The sequence below is a fragment of the Panthera uncia genome, chromosome E3 (genome assembly GCF_023721935.1).
Source record: "Panthera uncia isolate 11264 chromosome E3, Puncia_PCG_1.0, whole genome shotgun sequence".
In the NCBI taxonomy this organism is placed as follows: Eukaryota; Metazoa; Chordata; class Mammalia; order Carnivora; family Felidae; genus Panthera; species Panthera uncia.
Genome location: NC_064815.1, coordinates 7,261,145 through 7,276,127, shown reverse-complemented (window position 1 = coordinate 7,276,127; position 14,983 = coordinate 7,261,145). Strand labels below are relative to the sequence as shown.

At 47.1% G+C, this 14,983-nt stretch overlaps 1 protein-coding gene across 4 annotated transcripts in view; it reads left to right on the top strand.

The window, feature by feature from the left end:
• Nucleotides 1-14,983, top strand: part of MYH11 (myosin heavy chain 11) — a 124,452-nt gene that overhangs the window by 68,434 nt on the left and 41,035 nt on the right. For all 4 annotated transcript variants that reach the window (XM_049638305.1, XM_049638304.1, XM_049638307.1 and 1 more), the window contains exons 8-11: nt 2,631-2,729; nt 5,594-5,737; nt 12,165-12,260; nt 14,279-14,397. In XM_049638305.1, the coding sequence (XP_049494262.1) occupies nt 2,631-2,729; nt 5,594-5,737; nt 12,165-12,260; nt 14,279-14,397 (458 nt within the window). The remainder of the gene's footprint in view (nt 1-2,630; nt 2,730-5,593; nt 5,738-12,164; nt 12,261-14,278; nt 14,398-14,983) is intronic.

The following is a 14,983-nucleotide window of genomic DNA, read 5'->3' as shown; positions in this document are numbered from 1 at the left end:
CCAAACAGCTTGCCTTCGATTCTGGGTTGACCTCTCCTTAGCTGAGTTACCTTGGGCCAGTTACTCGACCTCTCTGTGCCTCGTCAGTGGAGTGTGGGTGATAATACTGCCTGCCTCTCAGAGGGATTGTGAGAATGAATTAACTCATGTACGGCTCTTAGAACCACATGAGGGGCAGAATGAGCCGGTTGAGGATTGGCTTTTGCGTGATCTTGCCTTCATCCTCCTTGAGCCGTGGACCCCTGGTGCTGCTTAGGGAGCTGGTCTGTGACCAGTGTCCAGCCCAGAGATAGGAAAAGGTGGAGGAAGAATCTGCCCCCAAGGAGAGAATCTGGATGGCAGAGCGGAGCCCCTCGGAAATGTCTGGACTCGGGGACCAAGTCTATGGTCCGGTGACGGATCCACTGAGAAGCATGCAGGTGCCTCTCAGGCCCAAGGACGTTGTGTTTTTATTGCTGCTTGTGGAGCATTTGCTTGGCTCCTGGGACCCTGGGGAATGTTCTAGTTGCATTTTGGTGCCCTGGATGAGGGGGGGATTTGGAGTGGCTCAGGTCTCCGTCCATTCTCAGCTCTGCCTCATTTGCTGTGGGGCTTGGGGCAAGTCACTTGACCTCTCTGAGCCTCATTTAAAAAAAATTTTTTTTAATGTTTATTTACTTTTGAGGGACACACAGAGAGAGAGAGCAAAGGAGCCCGAAGCAGGCTTCAGGCTCTGAGCTGTCAGCACAGAGCCTGATGCGGGACCCGAACTCCCGAACCACGAGATCATGACCTGAGCCAAAGTCGGATGCTTACCCGACTGAGCCACCCAGGCGCCCCTCTGAGCCTCACTTTTGCCACCAGTGAAAGGGGGGTGATAACAGCACCTACCTATGGGGCAGCTCTTAAATTGTCATTTAAATGAAATGACCCACGTGGCCCTTGGCCCAGGGCTTGGCCGGAAGTGAATGTCCATGGCTGTCACATCATCGCTCTCTTGGGTCATTTTCCATTTTAATCCACTCGGACTTTTTCCCCCCAGAAAATCAGTATTCATCTGGCCTACGATGTCTGTATTCATCTAGGGAGGCATCCACAGCCAGTGGGAGCTCCTTGAAGTCACACGTGAGAACCAGACTCTGTATTAAAATCAGCAAAACCCTAACTGCTAAAGAACAGAGGGCCACGCATTTCTGCTCTGTGCCCCCCAGATCCCCTGGATTAGATGGTGTCCTCTCCCCTGCTCTGCTGTGTCAGGCCATGAAGAGTGGTTTTGCCTCACAAGGCCTCTTCTAATATAGGTCCACAGATTCTAAAACCCAGAAACTTCTGGAAACCAAAACTCAGCTGGCGGTAAAACCCGCTGAGCACACACGAGGCTCTTTGTAGTCTCTTTGTTCCCCGTAAGAGAACAATGACATCTTTGGCTGCAGGACTATCAGTGGGCTCCCTCAGAGCCATTGAGAACCTTCTAGAATGTTCGTAGTATGTCCACAGTGGTCTGTCCACAAATCTAGAAACTTCTGAAACTGTTGGGAAAAGAGATTGTAGAACTTGTGGTATTTTTATAACCACTAACCTTAGGCAGGGATTGCTGTGGGAGGGGGCGGGGCACCGGCCTGGGCCCTGGGCTCACTGGGTGTCCTGGAACTCTGGCCTGACTCTGGGAGCTGCCCCGAGCTTCCACGGGGGTGCGGATGAGCAGGAGCTGGGCACTGGCGGGCCGGTGGAGCTCGGATTCTTGAGGCTTTACAGGCACAGCTTCCCGTTGGTTTGGTAGGAAGCGGGCCCCGGGACTCCAGCCAGCCCAGCCACGCTGACACCAGGTGCCCTTTCTGGGCTGAGATGCCCCCTCTCGGGGGGAAGAAGAAGAAGATTCTGTCTTACGGTCTGTTCTCTGGTCCCTTCACACACGCTTCTCAGCTGTTCATTTCTGGTGTTGGTGGCAAATCCTGGGCAGAGGCCCCGTCCCTCAGCTTCCGCCCTTCGGGTCAGTGACTGGGACAGTGTGCTCCCTGCGTCACCTGCTCGACACGCAGACCCCCCCCGGTGCTTCCCAGGCCTGCTGACCTGGAATTCCGGGGGTGGGCCGGCGACCTGGGTGTTTACGGGCCTTCTAAGGCCGCACAGGTGGCAATGGGCTCAGGAGGGAGAGGCAATTGCTGGCTGGTTTTAGGGCTCCGGGAGGGCCTGCCCCACAGTCCTGCAACATCACACTTAAGGAGAAGAAATCTACCCGGTGCAACCTCCCAGCCGCCCATGTGCCCTCCGCCACCATCCGGGACCCCCGTGGTCTCCCTGCCCCTACACAGGGCAACAGGCCCTCCTTTCCTTCATTAGGGCTGTGTTCACGTTCCCTTTCCCCAGGCTAGTTGAGCCCCAGCCCCTTGGCCAGGGTGGTTTTGGCCACCCACACATGGCTTTGCCACCTGCTAGCTGTGTGCTCTCGGAAAACGACCTCCTTCCCTGAGCCTCCGTTTCCCTATATTGAAAATGCAAATAATATTTGCCTTTACTTCCCACGATAGTTGGTGAGGCTTAAAAGAGGCCCCCTCCCTCAGTTGGTGAGACAGGGATGGGGAGGAAGGTTGGGTTCCCGAAAGGAGACACTCTGTGGTATCCCCTGGAATTCTTAACTCCTCCCAAACCAGATCTGCTGGAGAAGTCTCGGGCCATTCGCCAAGCCAGAGACGAGAGGACGTTCCACATCTTTTACTACCTGATTGCTGGAGCGAAGGACAAGATGAAAAGTAAGTGACCTGTGAGGATGCATCACTGTGTGTGTGTGTGTGGGGGGGACCAGTGGGGGATGGGGTTCCGCCCTTCCCATGGACAATATGTAAACCAGTGGGCATAGCTGTATTACTATAAAACTTTATTTACAAAGTAGGCAGTATGCCATAGTTTGTTCACCTCTGTGGTAGAAAAAAAAAAGTATTTTTACGGAGGTATAACTAACATATAACATGTTACTTCCAGGTATACAACGTGATGATTCTATATTTGTATATATTGCAAAATGGTCACCACAGTACGTGTGGTTAACATCTGTCAATGGTAGGGGAGATATTTTTCCCATAAATGCAATATACAGTATACCAGATTCCAGTAGGAAATTGCATGTATGTCTGAACTTACTGCAATTTGCTAACCAACCCCCCCTTTTTTTTGCATATTCTTTTTTTTTAAATTTTTTTTAACGTTTATTTATTTTTGAGACAGAGAGAGACAGAGCATGAACAGGGGAGGGTCAGAGAGAGAGGGAGACACAGAATCTGAAACAGGCTCCAGGCTCTGAGCTGTCAGCACAGAGCCCGATGCGGGGCTCGAACTCACAGACTGTGAGATAGTGACCTGAGCCGAAGTCGGCCGCTTAACGCTTAACCGACTGAGCCACCCAGGCGCCCCGCATATTCTTAAAAGAATATGCAAATCACATACCTGAAAAAAAGGAATCTACCAGTGAATATAGGTACATAGTGCAGTCTAAATTCCAGTAATAATTTTAAGACTGAAATTTTATGAAGACAATCCAGACTTTGCTTCCCATCGGTTTTGTGGCCCAGGGTTAGTCCTTTTGCTTAAGAAAATAGCCAGCAAAGATGTGTGTGCTGGTACCTTTGCTGTGATGAGGTGTATTTCAAGGTTCAGCCGCTGGGGGAAAGTGGGGAGGTGCCAAACATATGCGGTACCTTGGAAATTAGATTAATTGTCAGTTACAGTGTGGGGCCTTATGAGGTGGCTTAGGGAGAATGATCCAGTTTTGTGCTCTGTCCCTAGTCTTTAAGGCTAACTACTGAAATTCTTACAGGCTGTTTTTATTCTTGATGATAGATCTGGAAAACGGTGAGGCTTTTAGAGAAGATCAGATATCTGTCAATTTACCCATAGTCTGCGAAATGAAATCTTGGCAAAGACCCAGATCCTTGTGACTTTAAACAGGCATCAAGGCTAATCCACAGGCTGGAGATTTCTGGTTTCTTGGGTCACTTTAACATCAGGCCCTTCCAAGTGACTTGACCCATAAAAGACCTTTATTTAAAAAGAAAAGCATCTCATTGACTTTCCTCCAAAAATATTCAACCAAATCCAGCCTCATTAAAGATTGATCTGGAAGAGGACGCTTGATGTGCCAGAGGGTGTCCTAAAAGCAAAGAGTACAAGGAAAAGAGAAACAATTATAAATTTGGGGAGAGAAAGGGGAAGAGACAACTGAGTAGCAACAACAAAGTGTAACCACAGAATATACTTTACAGAGAACAATGTTTCATGATAAACAATGTTTCATGATAGGAACAAGGAGTGGCCACAGCCACAGAACAATGTTTCATGATAGGAACAAGGAGTCGCCACAAGAACAAGGTTTCATGATAGGAACAAGGAGTCGCCAATAGGAACAAGGAGTCGCCAGTCGCCACAAATGTTTTTGCTAAAGGGCCACATGGTTTTTGCTAAAGGACCATATGGTTTCCGTTGCAGCAACTCAAATCTGCCTGCCACTGTTGCGTAAAAGCAGCCATAGAAAATCAACAGTGAAATGAGAGTGGCTGTGTTCCAATAAAACTTTATTTACAAAAACAACCAGCAGACTAGATTTGACAAGCTCTGATATCAATTTATGTAGCGACTTGACTGGAAATAGTTGGAGGTGAGGGGAGGTGGTGTGAGAGAGCTAAATCTTTATCCACCATTATAGAGGGGTCAGTAGGTAAGATCTCATCTTGAAATATCCAGAAATAGCCTATTATGCATGATATGTAAACATAACATTATAACTTATATAAGCCCATGTAATATAGGACATGTTATATAGTATATACAAATGTACGTTACATGTGATTAAATTAAAGCTGTTATGTAGAGATCGTGGTAAGTGCCAGAAGAAACAGCCCAAAGAGTTAAAAGCAGTGCTATAGGGTAAGGTAGGAATTGGAAAAAGGGCAGACAGGGAATGGTGTTTTTATTATAAACCTTTTGGTAGTAGTTGATTTTTAAAATTCATGGGAATTAGCGATTTGATAAATTTATTTATTTTTAATTTTTTTTTAAACATTTACTTATTTTTGAGACAGAGAGAGACAGAGCATGAAGGGGGGAGGGTCAGAGAGAGAGGGAGACACAGAATCCGAAACAGGCTCCAGGCTCTGAGCTTTCGGCACAGAGCCTGACGCAGGGCTCGAACTCAGACCGTGAGATCATGGCCTGAGCCTAAGTCGGATGTTTAACCGACTGAGCCACCCAGGCGGCCCAGCGATTTGATAAATTTTCACAAATAGATGGATAAGGATTGATCTTGCTTTTCAGGCAGCGTTGTTCAGAAACGGCAGGGTGATCTGGGGCAATTGAGATAAAGGTGTGCCTTCCTCAAGCTAGCTGCAAGCCTGTGTCAAGGGACATGGCTTAGCAAGGGGAGCCAACGCTGGGTTTTAGCTTCCAGGCACCCTGGAGCAGTGCACAACCTATACCACTGTATTAGGCCAGTGATGGTTGGTGAGGCCTTCTGTGTGATGGAACCAGAAGGAAGGTTTTAAACCGTCCAAGTCTCGGGACAGGTTCCTGCCTCATGTTCAAAGTCCACCCTCCTGACCACCACCCCATCTTCCTCTCCTTCCAGATGACTTGCTTTTGGAGGGCTTCAACAACTACACATTCCTCTCCAATGGCTTTGTGCCCATCCCAGCTGCCCAGGATGACGAGATGTTCCAGGAAACCGTGGAAGCCATGGCGATCATGGGCTTCAGTGATGAGGAGCAGCTGTGTAAGTCTTCATGCCTTCAGGCTGGGTGCCCGCGAGGAGGCCCGGATTCATGCCCTCTGGGCCACTAACATTAGTTAGAGAGCCTTCCCTGGTAAGGACAGATTTCTGCTTGCTGAATTCTGCTCCGTCCCTCCCCACCCCCCCCCCCAAGACCCCCAAAAAAAAAAAAAAAAAGGAAGAAGAAGAAGGAAAGTGAACATTACCTTAAGGTAGCTTATTGGTGTTTTAGAAAACTGGCTTCATATGTTAGGGCTTTTTCAGTTACAAATGACCCAAATTGGCTTAAGCGAAAAGGAAAATGATCTTGCAGAGCTGGAAAGTTCAGGGATATGGGTTTCAGGTACAAGGAGTTCGATGGGCTCAAAGAGTGTCTCTGGAACCTGGTCTCTCAGCAATATTGTCTTTAGGTAGGCTGCAGTTTCTTGGGGGCAGAATGGCTGCTGTAGCGCCAGCCCTTACATCCCTTGGATTTATGTCCAGCAGGAAAGAACAGATTGGAATCCCTGCCTGAGTCCCTGAATGGAGTAGGCTGATATTTCTTAGGTGCATATTCCTGAGTTATTCACAATGATCGGGGTTATGGAAAACTCTGAGAGGCTTATGTTATGGTCTCTACTCCATTTTGGAGCTGGAAACAGAGAGGTTGTTGGTCTCGTCAAGAACACATGGGCAGAGGATAGGCGGGGAGTGGGGGGCATATCTGAGGCAGCGGGTTTACTTGTCCTCTTCCTGGAAAGGAAGTTCTGGTGATAGGCCAGTACCGATCAATGTCACCAGCCCGTGACCAAGAAACACATTTGGTTCTGAGATCAAGAAAGCCTAGAGAGATAATCTTGGTTTCCACACTGGGCTTTAAGAAATTCTTTGCCTTCTGGGTTAGACGTGCCCCAGTGTTCAAGGTTAATCTCTTTTGGGAACACCAGGACATGGTTGTGGAAAATGTTTCTTCCTTCCCACGCCCACACCCCTTTGGAGCCCCAGAATAGTGCTAGGGTTGCTGCAATGCAGCATAGAGGGAGGGACAGCTTCCCCGGAGATAACTGGGGGCCCAGAAAAAAAGGCTCCGTGGGTCAGTTGACAAATGGGTGGTGGTTGTGTATTTTGGCCAGAGCCCCACATCAGAGCCCAATATTAACAGCATCCCTTCCTGAATGGCATGGGCTCTCCCAGAATGATTCTTTTTATTTGGGACACGAGTCCTTTTTACTTCTGATCTTGGCTTTGGAAAAAAAAAAAATTCACACATGAACAGCTAACGATTAAATACTTGCTGTATGCCAGACATATGTGAGAGCCTCTTTTCAAAAAAAGGCACCAAGGTGTCCAGTTTTAAATAATAATAAACAATGAAACGAACAAACTAAAACTTTGACCAGTGAGGATTTACTCAATTATCATTGGGCCTTAAGAAAGAAATCAATAGGGTCTTCTAAATTGTTTTAGAACAGTATTGACTCATATGGAAATGGTTCTAATACATTTAAAGTGAAGATGTCAGGTGACACAGCAGTAGAAGTGCTTTATATGCGTTATTTAGTATTTTTTTTTAAATTTTAATGTTTATTTATTTTTGAGAGAGACAGAGACAGAGTGTGAACAGGGGAGGGGCAGAGAGAGGGAGACACAGAATCCGAAACAGGCTCTAGGCTCTGAGCTATCAGCCCAGAGCCCGACACGGGGCTCAAACTCACAACCCATGAGATCATGACCTGAGCCAAAGTCGGATGCTTAACCGACTGAGCCACCCAGGCGCCCCCATTATTTAGTATTGAAAGAACCCGACGATGTGGCCACTGTTATCCCCAGTTTGCAGATGAGGAAACTGAGGCACAGAGAAGTGAAGGAACTTGCCCAAGGACACACAGCTGGAAGAGCTAGGACTCCCTCTGGGGCCTCAGGGACTCCCAAGCCCCACTGTGTGGTCCTCTGTGCTCTGTTTTTGTCTGTGGGGATGTGGTTTTTGTCCTTTAAACCCTTCCAAAAATCCCTGTCAGAACCAAGGTATGGGAATTGAGGCTAGAAGGAGCCCGGTGTATTCCGAAACGTGGACTCGTGGCATTACTAGTCACGTAGAATTCCACTGCAGGATGTTTTGCTTTCTCTGCTCTTTTCAGCTCTCCTGATGACTTTCAAGGAAGAGAGTAGCAGATCGGCACCCACTAAGTCCTCAGCCCCTCTCTGGTACTTGCTAATGTCCCCTTTCACCCCAGAGAGCAGACTCCAGGCCTGGCATCTTGCTGGAATTTGATAATATTATTCCTTTTCCTGTATTTATTTTTATAGTTGCCATCTATTTATGGCAAGGGAAGTTGATTTTTTTTTTTTAATGTTTTTATTTATTTTCAAGAGCGAGCATGAGCGGGGGAGGGGCAGACACAGAATCGGAAGCAGGCTCCAGGCTCTGAGCTGTCAGCACAGAGTCCGATGCGGGGCTTGACCTCACGCGCCGTGAGATTATGACCTGAGCTGAAGTTTGGATGCTTGACCGACTGAGCCACCCAGGGGCCCCAAGGAAAGCTGATTTTGCATTTGTGAAATCATTTCCTAGTAAACTGCAGGAAAGAGAAGTAAATGAATGATTAGAAAAATGCACAGCAGCCCCAGTTAGAACACCAGAGCTGCTCCCAAGGCCCCACCGAGAAGCTGAAGGAGAATGGGGCTGAGCGGGGGGGGGGGGGGGATCAGTGCAAGCCCTGGAGCTTCGTGGGGCCCCAGGAACCACCCCCTCTGGTTCCTGGAGCTCTTGTGAGGGACAAGTACTTGCCCAGGCCACAGAGAGAGTTAGCAGCAGTAGAGGACTGGAACCATCGTAACATCCCAGCAACTGATGTTTCTTGGGTACTGACCACGTTGAGGCGCTTTGCATTTACGCCACATGACGATCCTAGGAGGTGGATGTTTCTATGGGCCTTCAAATGGTGAAACAGGGGCCCAGAGAGGCTGATACCTGACTTGAGGTCACACAGCCAGTAAGATTAGGGCCAGGATACGAACCCCCTGGCAGCTAGCTCCTGCACCCAGACAGACCCTCCCAGGGACCGTCTAGATCCATTTCCCAGATGTCCTCGTTTGTAAATGACTCCACTTACCAGGTCCCAGCCATATTATCGTTGGCTGACAATTATTGTGCACAGTGTAGATTTCTGTAGCCCTATACTGCTTGAACTTTGTCCGAAACAACAATTTCTGTACAATCACTAATTGTATGTCCTTACTATTTCTAGTAAGTTAGGATAAATGCCTAACGATCCAAACTTTTGGGAAGTTTTGCCCGTCACCTAGAATCATCCGTTCTGGGTACCCTTGGCAGTGCTTAGGCCACATGTTAGAAAACCCTCTTTCTTGTTCTTCTGTAAATAAGGCCGGTATGTCTGTCCGCTGTGGCTACTCGAACAAATAACCACAGACCTGGTGGCTTCAAACAACAGAAATTGATTTTCTCACGGCTCTGGAGGCCACAAGCCCAAAGTCACGGTGTTGGCACAGCTCGCTCCTTCCGGAGGCTGTCAAAGAAAACCCACCCCGTGCCGGCTTCCAACTGGGCGTGTCCTCTCCTCTTCTGCTACCAGGACACCTGTCATTGGATTTGGGGCCCACCAGGTTCATCCAAAATGATCTCACCTGAGATCCTTGACTTAATTACCTCTGCAGGGCTCTTCTTTCTGTGGAAGTTCACGTTCCCAGCTTCTGGCGGGACACATCTTCTGGGGGCCCGTGTACAAGCCACTGTAGGTGGCTGTTCAGTGTCCGCTGTGCCAGGCTCCTTGCTTGCCTCCACCATCTGGACAGAAACTTCTTGAAGCACGTGCTTCAGTTTGCAGATGGGGAAACTGAGGCTCAGCACGGCGCAGCTGGGGTTTTCTAACTCCAGAGTGCCTGGTTTCACTCACCAGACCACCCCAGACTGGCACTCACCCCAGACCGCCAGCCCTCGCCGCCCTTGCGTTTGGTGTAGCCCCTTCCAGCCCTTTGCTGCCCACTGGTACTCTCTCGGATGGTTCAGTTCCTGTGGCCTGAGTATGGTGGCCATTCTTCCATTTCTGTGATCCCATTATCGGTACCAGAAAAAGCAGCGCAATGGGGCCTGAGCCCACAGGGAGGGATCGACCTACACAGGCTTCAAAGTTGTTGTAAATTGGCTCCCAGCATTTAAACATGAGTAGGTTTCACATTAAGAATCTGGGTTTCCATCCGCTTTGGATACATCGGCCTGGGAGCAGCTCTGGACTTGCTGCATGACTGGAGTCCAGCTGTACCCCTTCAGGTGGGGCTGTGGCTCCCATGCGTCCCCACAGTCCCCCTCAGTTTGCTTTATTCATTTAGACCAGTGGTTCTTAATCTGGGGAGGTTGGCCTCCTAGGGGGCGTTTTTTGGTTTCAGAACTCAGAAGAGGGAACGCTACTGACACCTAGTGGTGGGAGACCAGGCGTGCTGCTGAACATCCTACAGACACGCACAGAGCAGCCCTACCAGTGATTTACCTGGCCCCCAGTTTCAATAGTGGCAAGGTTGAGAACCCTGAGTTAGACGGCTTCCCTGGGCTCTGGAGTCACTTCAGCAATTCTTAGTTTAAACTTCGAGTTCAGAAACTATTAGTATAGCGGGGCGCCCCGGTGGCTCAGTTGGGTAAGCATCCTACTCTTGATTTTGGCTCAGGTTGTGGTCTTGTATTTTGTGAGATCAAGCCCTGCATGGGGCTCTCTGCTGGCAGTGTGGATGGAGCCTGCATGGGATTCTCTCTCCCCTCTCTGCGTGCCCCTCCCCCACTCTTTGTCTCTCTGAAATACATAAACATTGAAAAAAACTATTAACATAGCACCTAATAGTTTACAAAGCCCGTTTAGTATGGTTTTTTAAATGTTTGTATTAATTAGTCATCTCTCTTTCCATCCATCCATCCATCCGCCCATCATTTAGTCCATCCATTTGTCAATCCATTGATCAACCCATCAGTGTATTGATCCATCCATTGATTTATTTATCCATTGTTTACTCCATTTTCCATCCTTCCTTCCATCCTGCACACCCCCCATGCATCTTCCCTGTCTCCCCATGTGTATCTGGACCCTTAAGTAGGCTTTGAGAATGCAGAGATGATAGGACAGCCCCCCATTCGCCAGTCACTCATGGTCTTGAGGGGATTTCAGACATAGGCGCCATTTTATTTAAAAAAAATTTTTTTTAACTTTTATTTATTTTTGGGACAGAGAGAGACAGAGCATGAACGGGGGAGGGGCAGAGAGAGAGGGAGACACAGAATCGGAAGCAGGCTCCAGGCTCTGAGCCATCAGCCCAGAGCCCGATGCGGGGCTCGAACTCACGGACTGTGAGATCGTGACCTGAGCTGAAGTCGGATGTTTAACCGACTGAGCCACCCAGGCGCCCCATAGGCGCCATTTTAATAGTAACATGGGCTGAGTACGGAGTCAGAAGGGCTCCAAGGGTCTGGGGACACATTATTTTGTCTGGAGACACCTGGCTGTCAAGAGGGAAAAAATTTCCCCCTTCTCAATCCTCGCATGAGCATCTTGTATACTTAGCCAAACTACACTGAGAAGCATGGGGATTGTTGCTTTGTTTTGTTGCTTTTTAAATAACTTTTAGTGACATATAATTTACATTTAGAAATTCATGTATATCATAGGTGCACAGTTTGATTAACCTTTACAGACTGAATACACCTGTACTGCTAGTAATCATTTTAACTAAGAGAACACCAACAGAGCCCCAAAGCTTCCCCATAGGCATTCTAGTAGTTTCCACCAATGAAGGATAACCATCATCCTGACTTCTAATGCCATAGTTTTTCCTATTCTTGAACTTTCTGTAAGTGGACTTACATAGTTACTTTATTGTTTGCCTTTGACATCTTTTGTTCAGCATCTGTGAGCTACAACAGTTTTGTTGTTTATGGTGGTAACTCGTTCATTCTTCTTGCTGTATAGTGGGGATTGACAAACATTTTCTGTAAAGGGTCGCGTAAGTAAATACTTTAGCATTTGTGGGCCATTTGATCTCTGTTTTAACTGTTCAGCTCTGCCCTTGGAGCAGCCAACCGCTATTGACAATACGTAAATGAATCATTATGGCTGTGTTCCAATAAAACTTTATTGACAACAACAAGCAGTGGGCCAGAGTTGGTCCATCGGCTGCAGTGTGCCAGCCCCTGCTTCACGGTGTTCCTTTGAGCACAAGATTGTCAGCAAGCATCTGAACATATTCTGCTACCCCCAGCCAGGTTTTCTACCCTGTTAGCATGGTATTAGATTAGTTTGCCTCTTTCCTAGACTTAGGAGCTCAGAACTGAGTCTTCTTCCGAGAAAGATGTAGGCTGACTCTAAGGTCCCCAATAACTTGTAGACTCTAAACCTCCACGGCCCCTCGGTGTTGAGGTCTGTGCCTTATCTTCTCTTCTGTCCTCACCCAGCCATACTGAAGGTGGTGTCGTCCGTCCTGCAGCTTGGAAATATTGTCTTCAAGAAGGAAAGAAACACAGACCAAGCATCAATGCCGGATAACACAGGTGCTTGCTGTCTTGTCCCAATAACTGACAACGTCTGTGATGGGAAGGAGCGTTTGGTTGTTTTTTGGATACGGTTATTAACAAGAGCTAAACTAAGTTATTTTCGCTGACTTCTGTCCGTGACTTTTTACTGCTGAAGATCCTACAGTGGGAAGTTCTTGAATCAGAGTGTGGGCGAGGAAAGCTAATAGTTTTAGATCACACAGGATCCTTAGGGACCATCAGTTCTATAACCCCCTGTTTGTTAATTTTGTTAAGCAAATATTTTTGAGCCTGCACCATACACCAGGCCCTGGCATTCATCGGCAAACTAGACAGGAACAGCCCCATTCCTCACATGGGGGACACAGACCCCAAGTTTCTCCGCAGTTAGAGTTGCCAGATAAAATAGAAGATACCCAGTTAAATTCAAGTTTCAGATGCACAACCAACATTTTTTATTATAAAATGTATCATTCTATAATATATTGTATGTTCCATGCGGTGTTTGGGACCTAACTATAATTTTTAAATGTTGGTTGTTTCTCTGAAATAAAGGCTTAACTAGGCATCCTGTTTGTTTGCTTTTTTTTTCCTCAATATGCCAGCCCTACCTGCCAATACCTGCAGTGTTTTGTGTTATGGAAAGGTTGCTTGGTTATCTATCCCCCGTGCTTGTTGGTGGCTGAGCCAAATGGATAGCAAGTTCCTGGCTTGTCTACCTGTTGTCTGAACACGCCCCACACAGACTATATACCGTGTTGTTTTTGAAGCTCCCCGGAGCTTACCCTCCACAGGCCCTGCCAGTAGTTTCTGGTGTCGCATACTCCAAAATATGGCGAGTTAAAGGTCTCCTCCCACCCAGGAGACAACTTCAGGGAAAGACAAACCAAAAAAAAAAAAAAAAAAAAAAAAAAACACTAAACAAACAAAACCAAAAAAACAAACCAAAAACCAAAAACCAAAAACACACCCCTTGCAAAGACAGGGAAAAACATCCTAAAACCACACCGCGGATCGTCCACCACGCATAGGCAAGCCATCAGACAAGAGTAGCCTTCGTGCTGAGCCAACAGTAAGGTGGATGATGATTTTCTTTTGAGGACGAGTTTTAAGAGAAGAAATACATGAATATTACAAGAATCCACCATCCAGAAGTGGCATTTGTGAATATGTTCTAATACTGCTTGGTCGTTAACATGAAACAATGTAGCCCACGTTGACGTCCCAGTCACCTCCTTGTCTCCCGGCAACCACAGCTGTATGTTACTATGTCCCCTCCCAGTTGTATTTTAGGCTTTTCACACACATGTATCTAAACCATATATAGTGTTGCTTTGTGAGTGTGATTTTAATGTACATAAGTGATTTCACCTGGGAGTCAGCATTCTGCAACTTGTTTTTCTCTCTGCTCACCCTTGTCTGGATCAGGGTTTTTCAACAGTAGCTCCCCATGGTGTGACAATCAAAAATATCTCCAGACGTTGCCCGATGTCCCCTGGGGGCAAAATTATCGCCAGTTGAGAAAGAGAGTCGTTCCCTTTAACTGCTGTTTGGTATTCATGGTACATTTGTTCGCTCCCATATTAATGGACATTTAAGTAGTTTCTGGTATTTTCCACCACACATAATGATGCAATGCATATCTTGGCATAGTGGGACACATTTATTGGTAGTTGACCATGTGCCAGGCACTTTACGTGCCTTCCCACGTTTCATCTCATTGACAACCCAACAAGGTACCAAATGGCTGTGTCTTTATGAACTGAGAAAAGCAAGACTCTAGGAAGTTAAATAGCTTTTCCCAAATCACATGGCCCCATCCCACCCCATCATTGCCACTTAGCAAAACATTGGGGATGAGGTCACCAATGACCGCAGTTTTCAGGACCCTTTCATGCTATGTTCACTACATCATGCTCCATTTCTCAAAAAGTATCAATTGCATACACAGATCACAAGTATCCCAGGTGATGTGCCTTCATTCCTAAGCCTTCTCTTTGGTGATATACTTAATATGCTTTTTTTTCTCCATCCAGCTGCTCAGAAAGTTTGCCACCTCATGGGAATTAATGTGACAGATTTCACCAGATCTATCCTGACCCCACGTATCAAGGTTGGGCGGGATGTAGTACAGAAAGCTCAAACAAAAGAACAGGTAATGATGCATTTGCTGTTTGTTTCTGTGTGTGACATTTATTCCTGAGCTTGCATATTTTTCTGCAGACTCTTCCATCCATCTGTTCATCCATCTATTCATTCGCCCATCCATGCTTCCTTCCTTCCATCTCTCCATTCATCCATCCATCAATCCATCCATCTATCCGTTTATCCATCCATTCACCCATCTATGCATCCATCTGTTTATCTATACATCCTTCCATCCACCCATCAATTTATCCGTTCAACTATCTATCCATCTGTTCATCCATCCATGCACCCATCCCTGCTTCCATCCATCCGTGCTTCCTTCCTTCCTTCCTTCCTTCCATCCATCCATCCACCTGCCCATCCATCCATTTATTCATTCAACTATCCATCCATCCATCCATCCTTCCATCCATTCACCCATCCATGCTTCCTTCCTTGCTTCCATCCATTCATCTATCCATCCATCCATCCCTCCATTTATCCATCCATTCACCCATCCATGCATCCATCTGTTCATCCATCCATCCATCCATCCATCCATTTATCCATCCATTCATCCATTCACCCATCCATGCATCCATCTGTTCATCTAT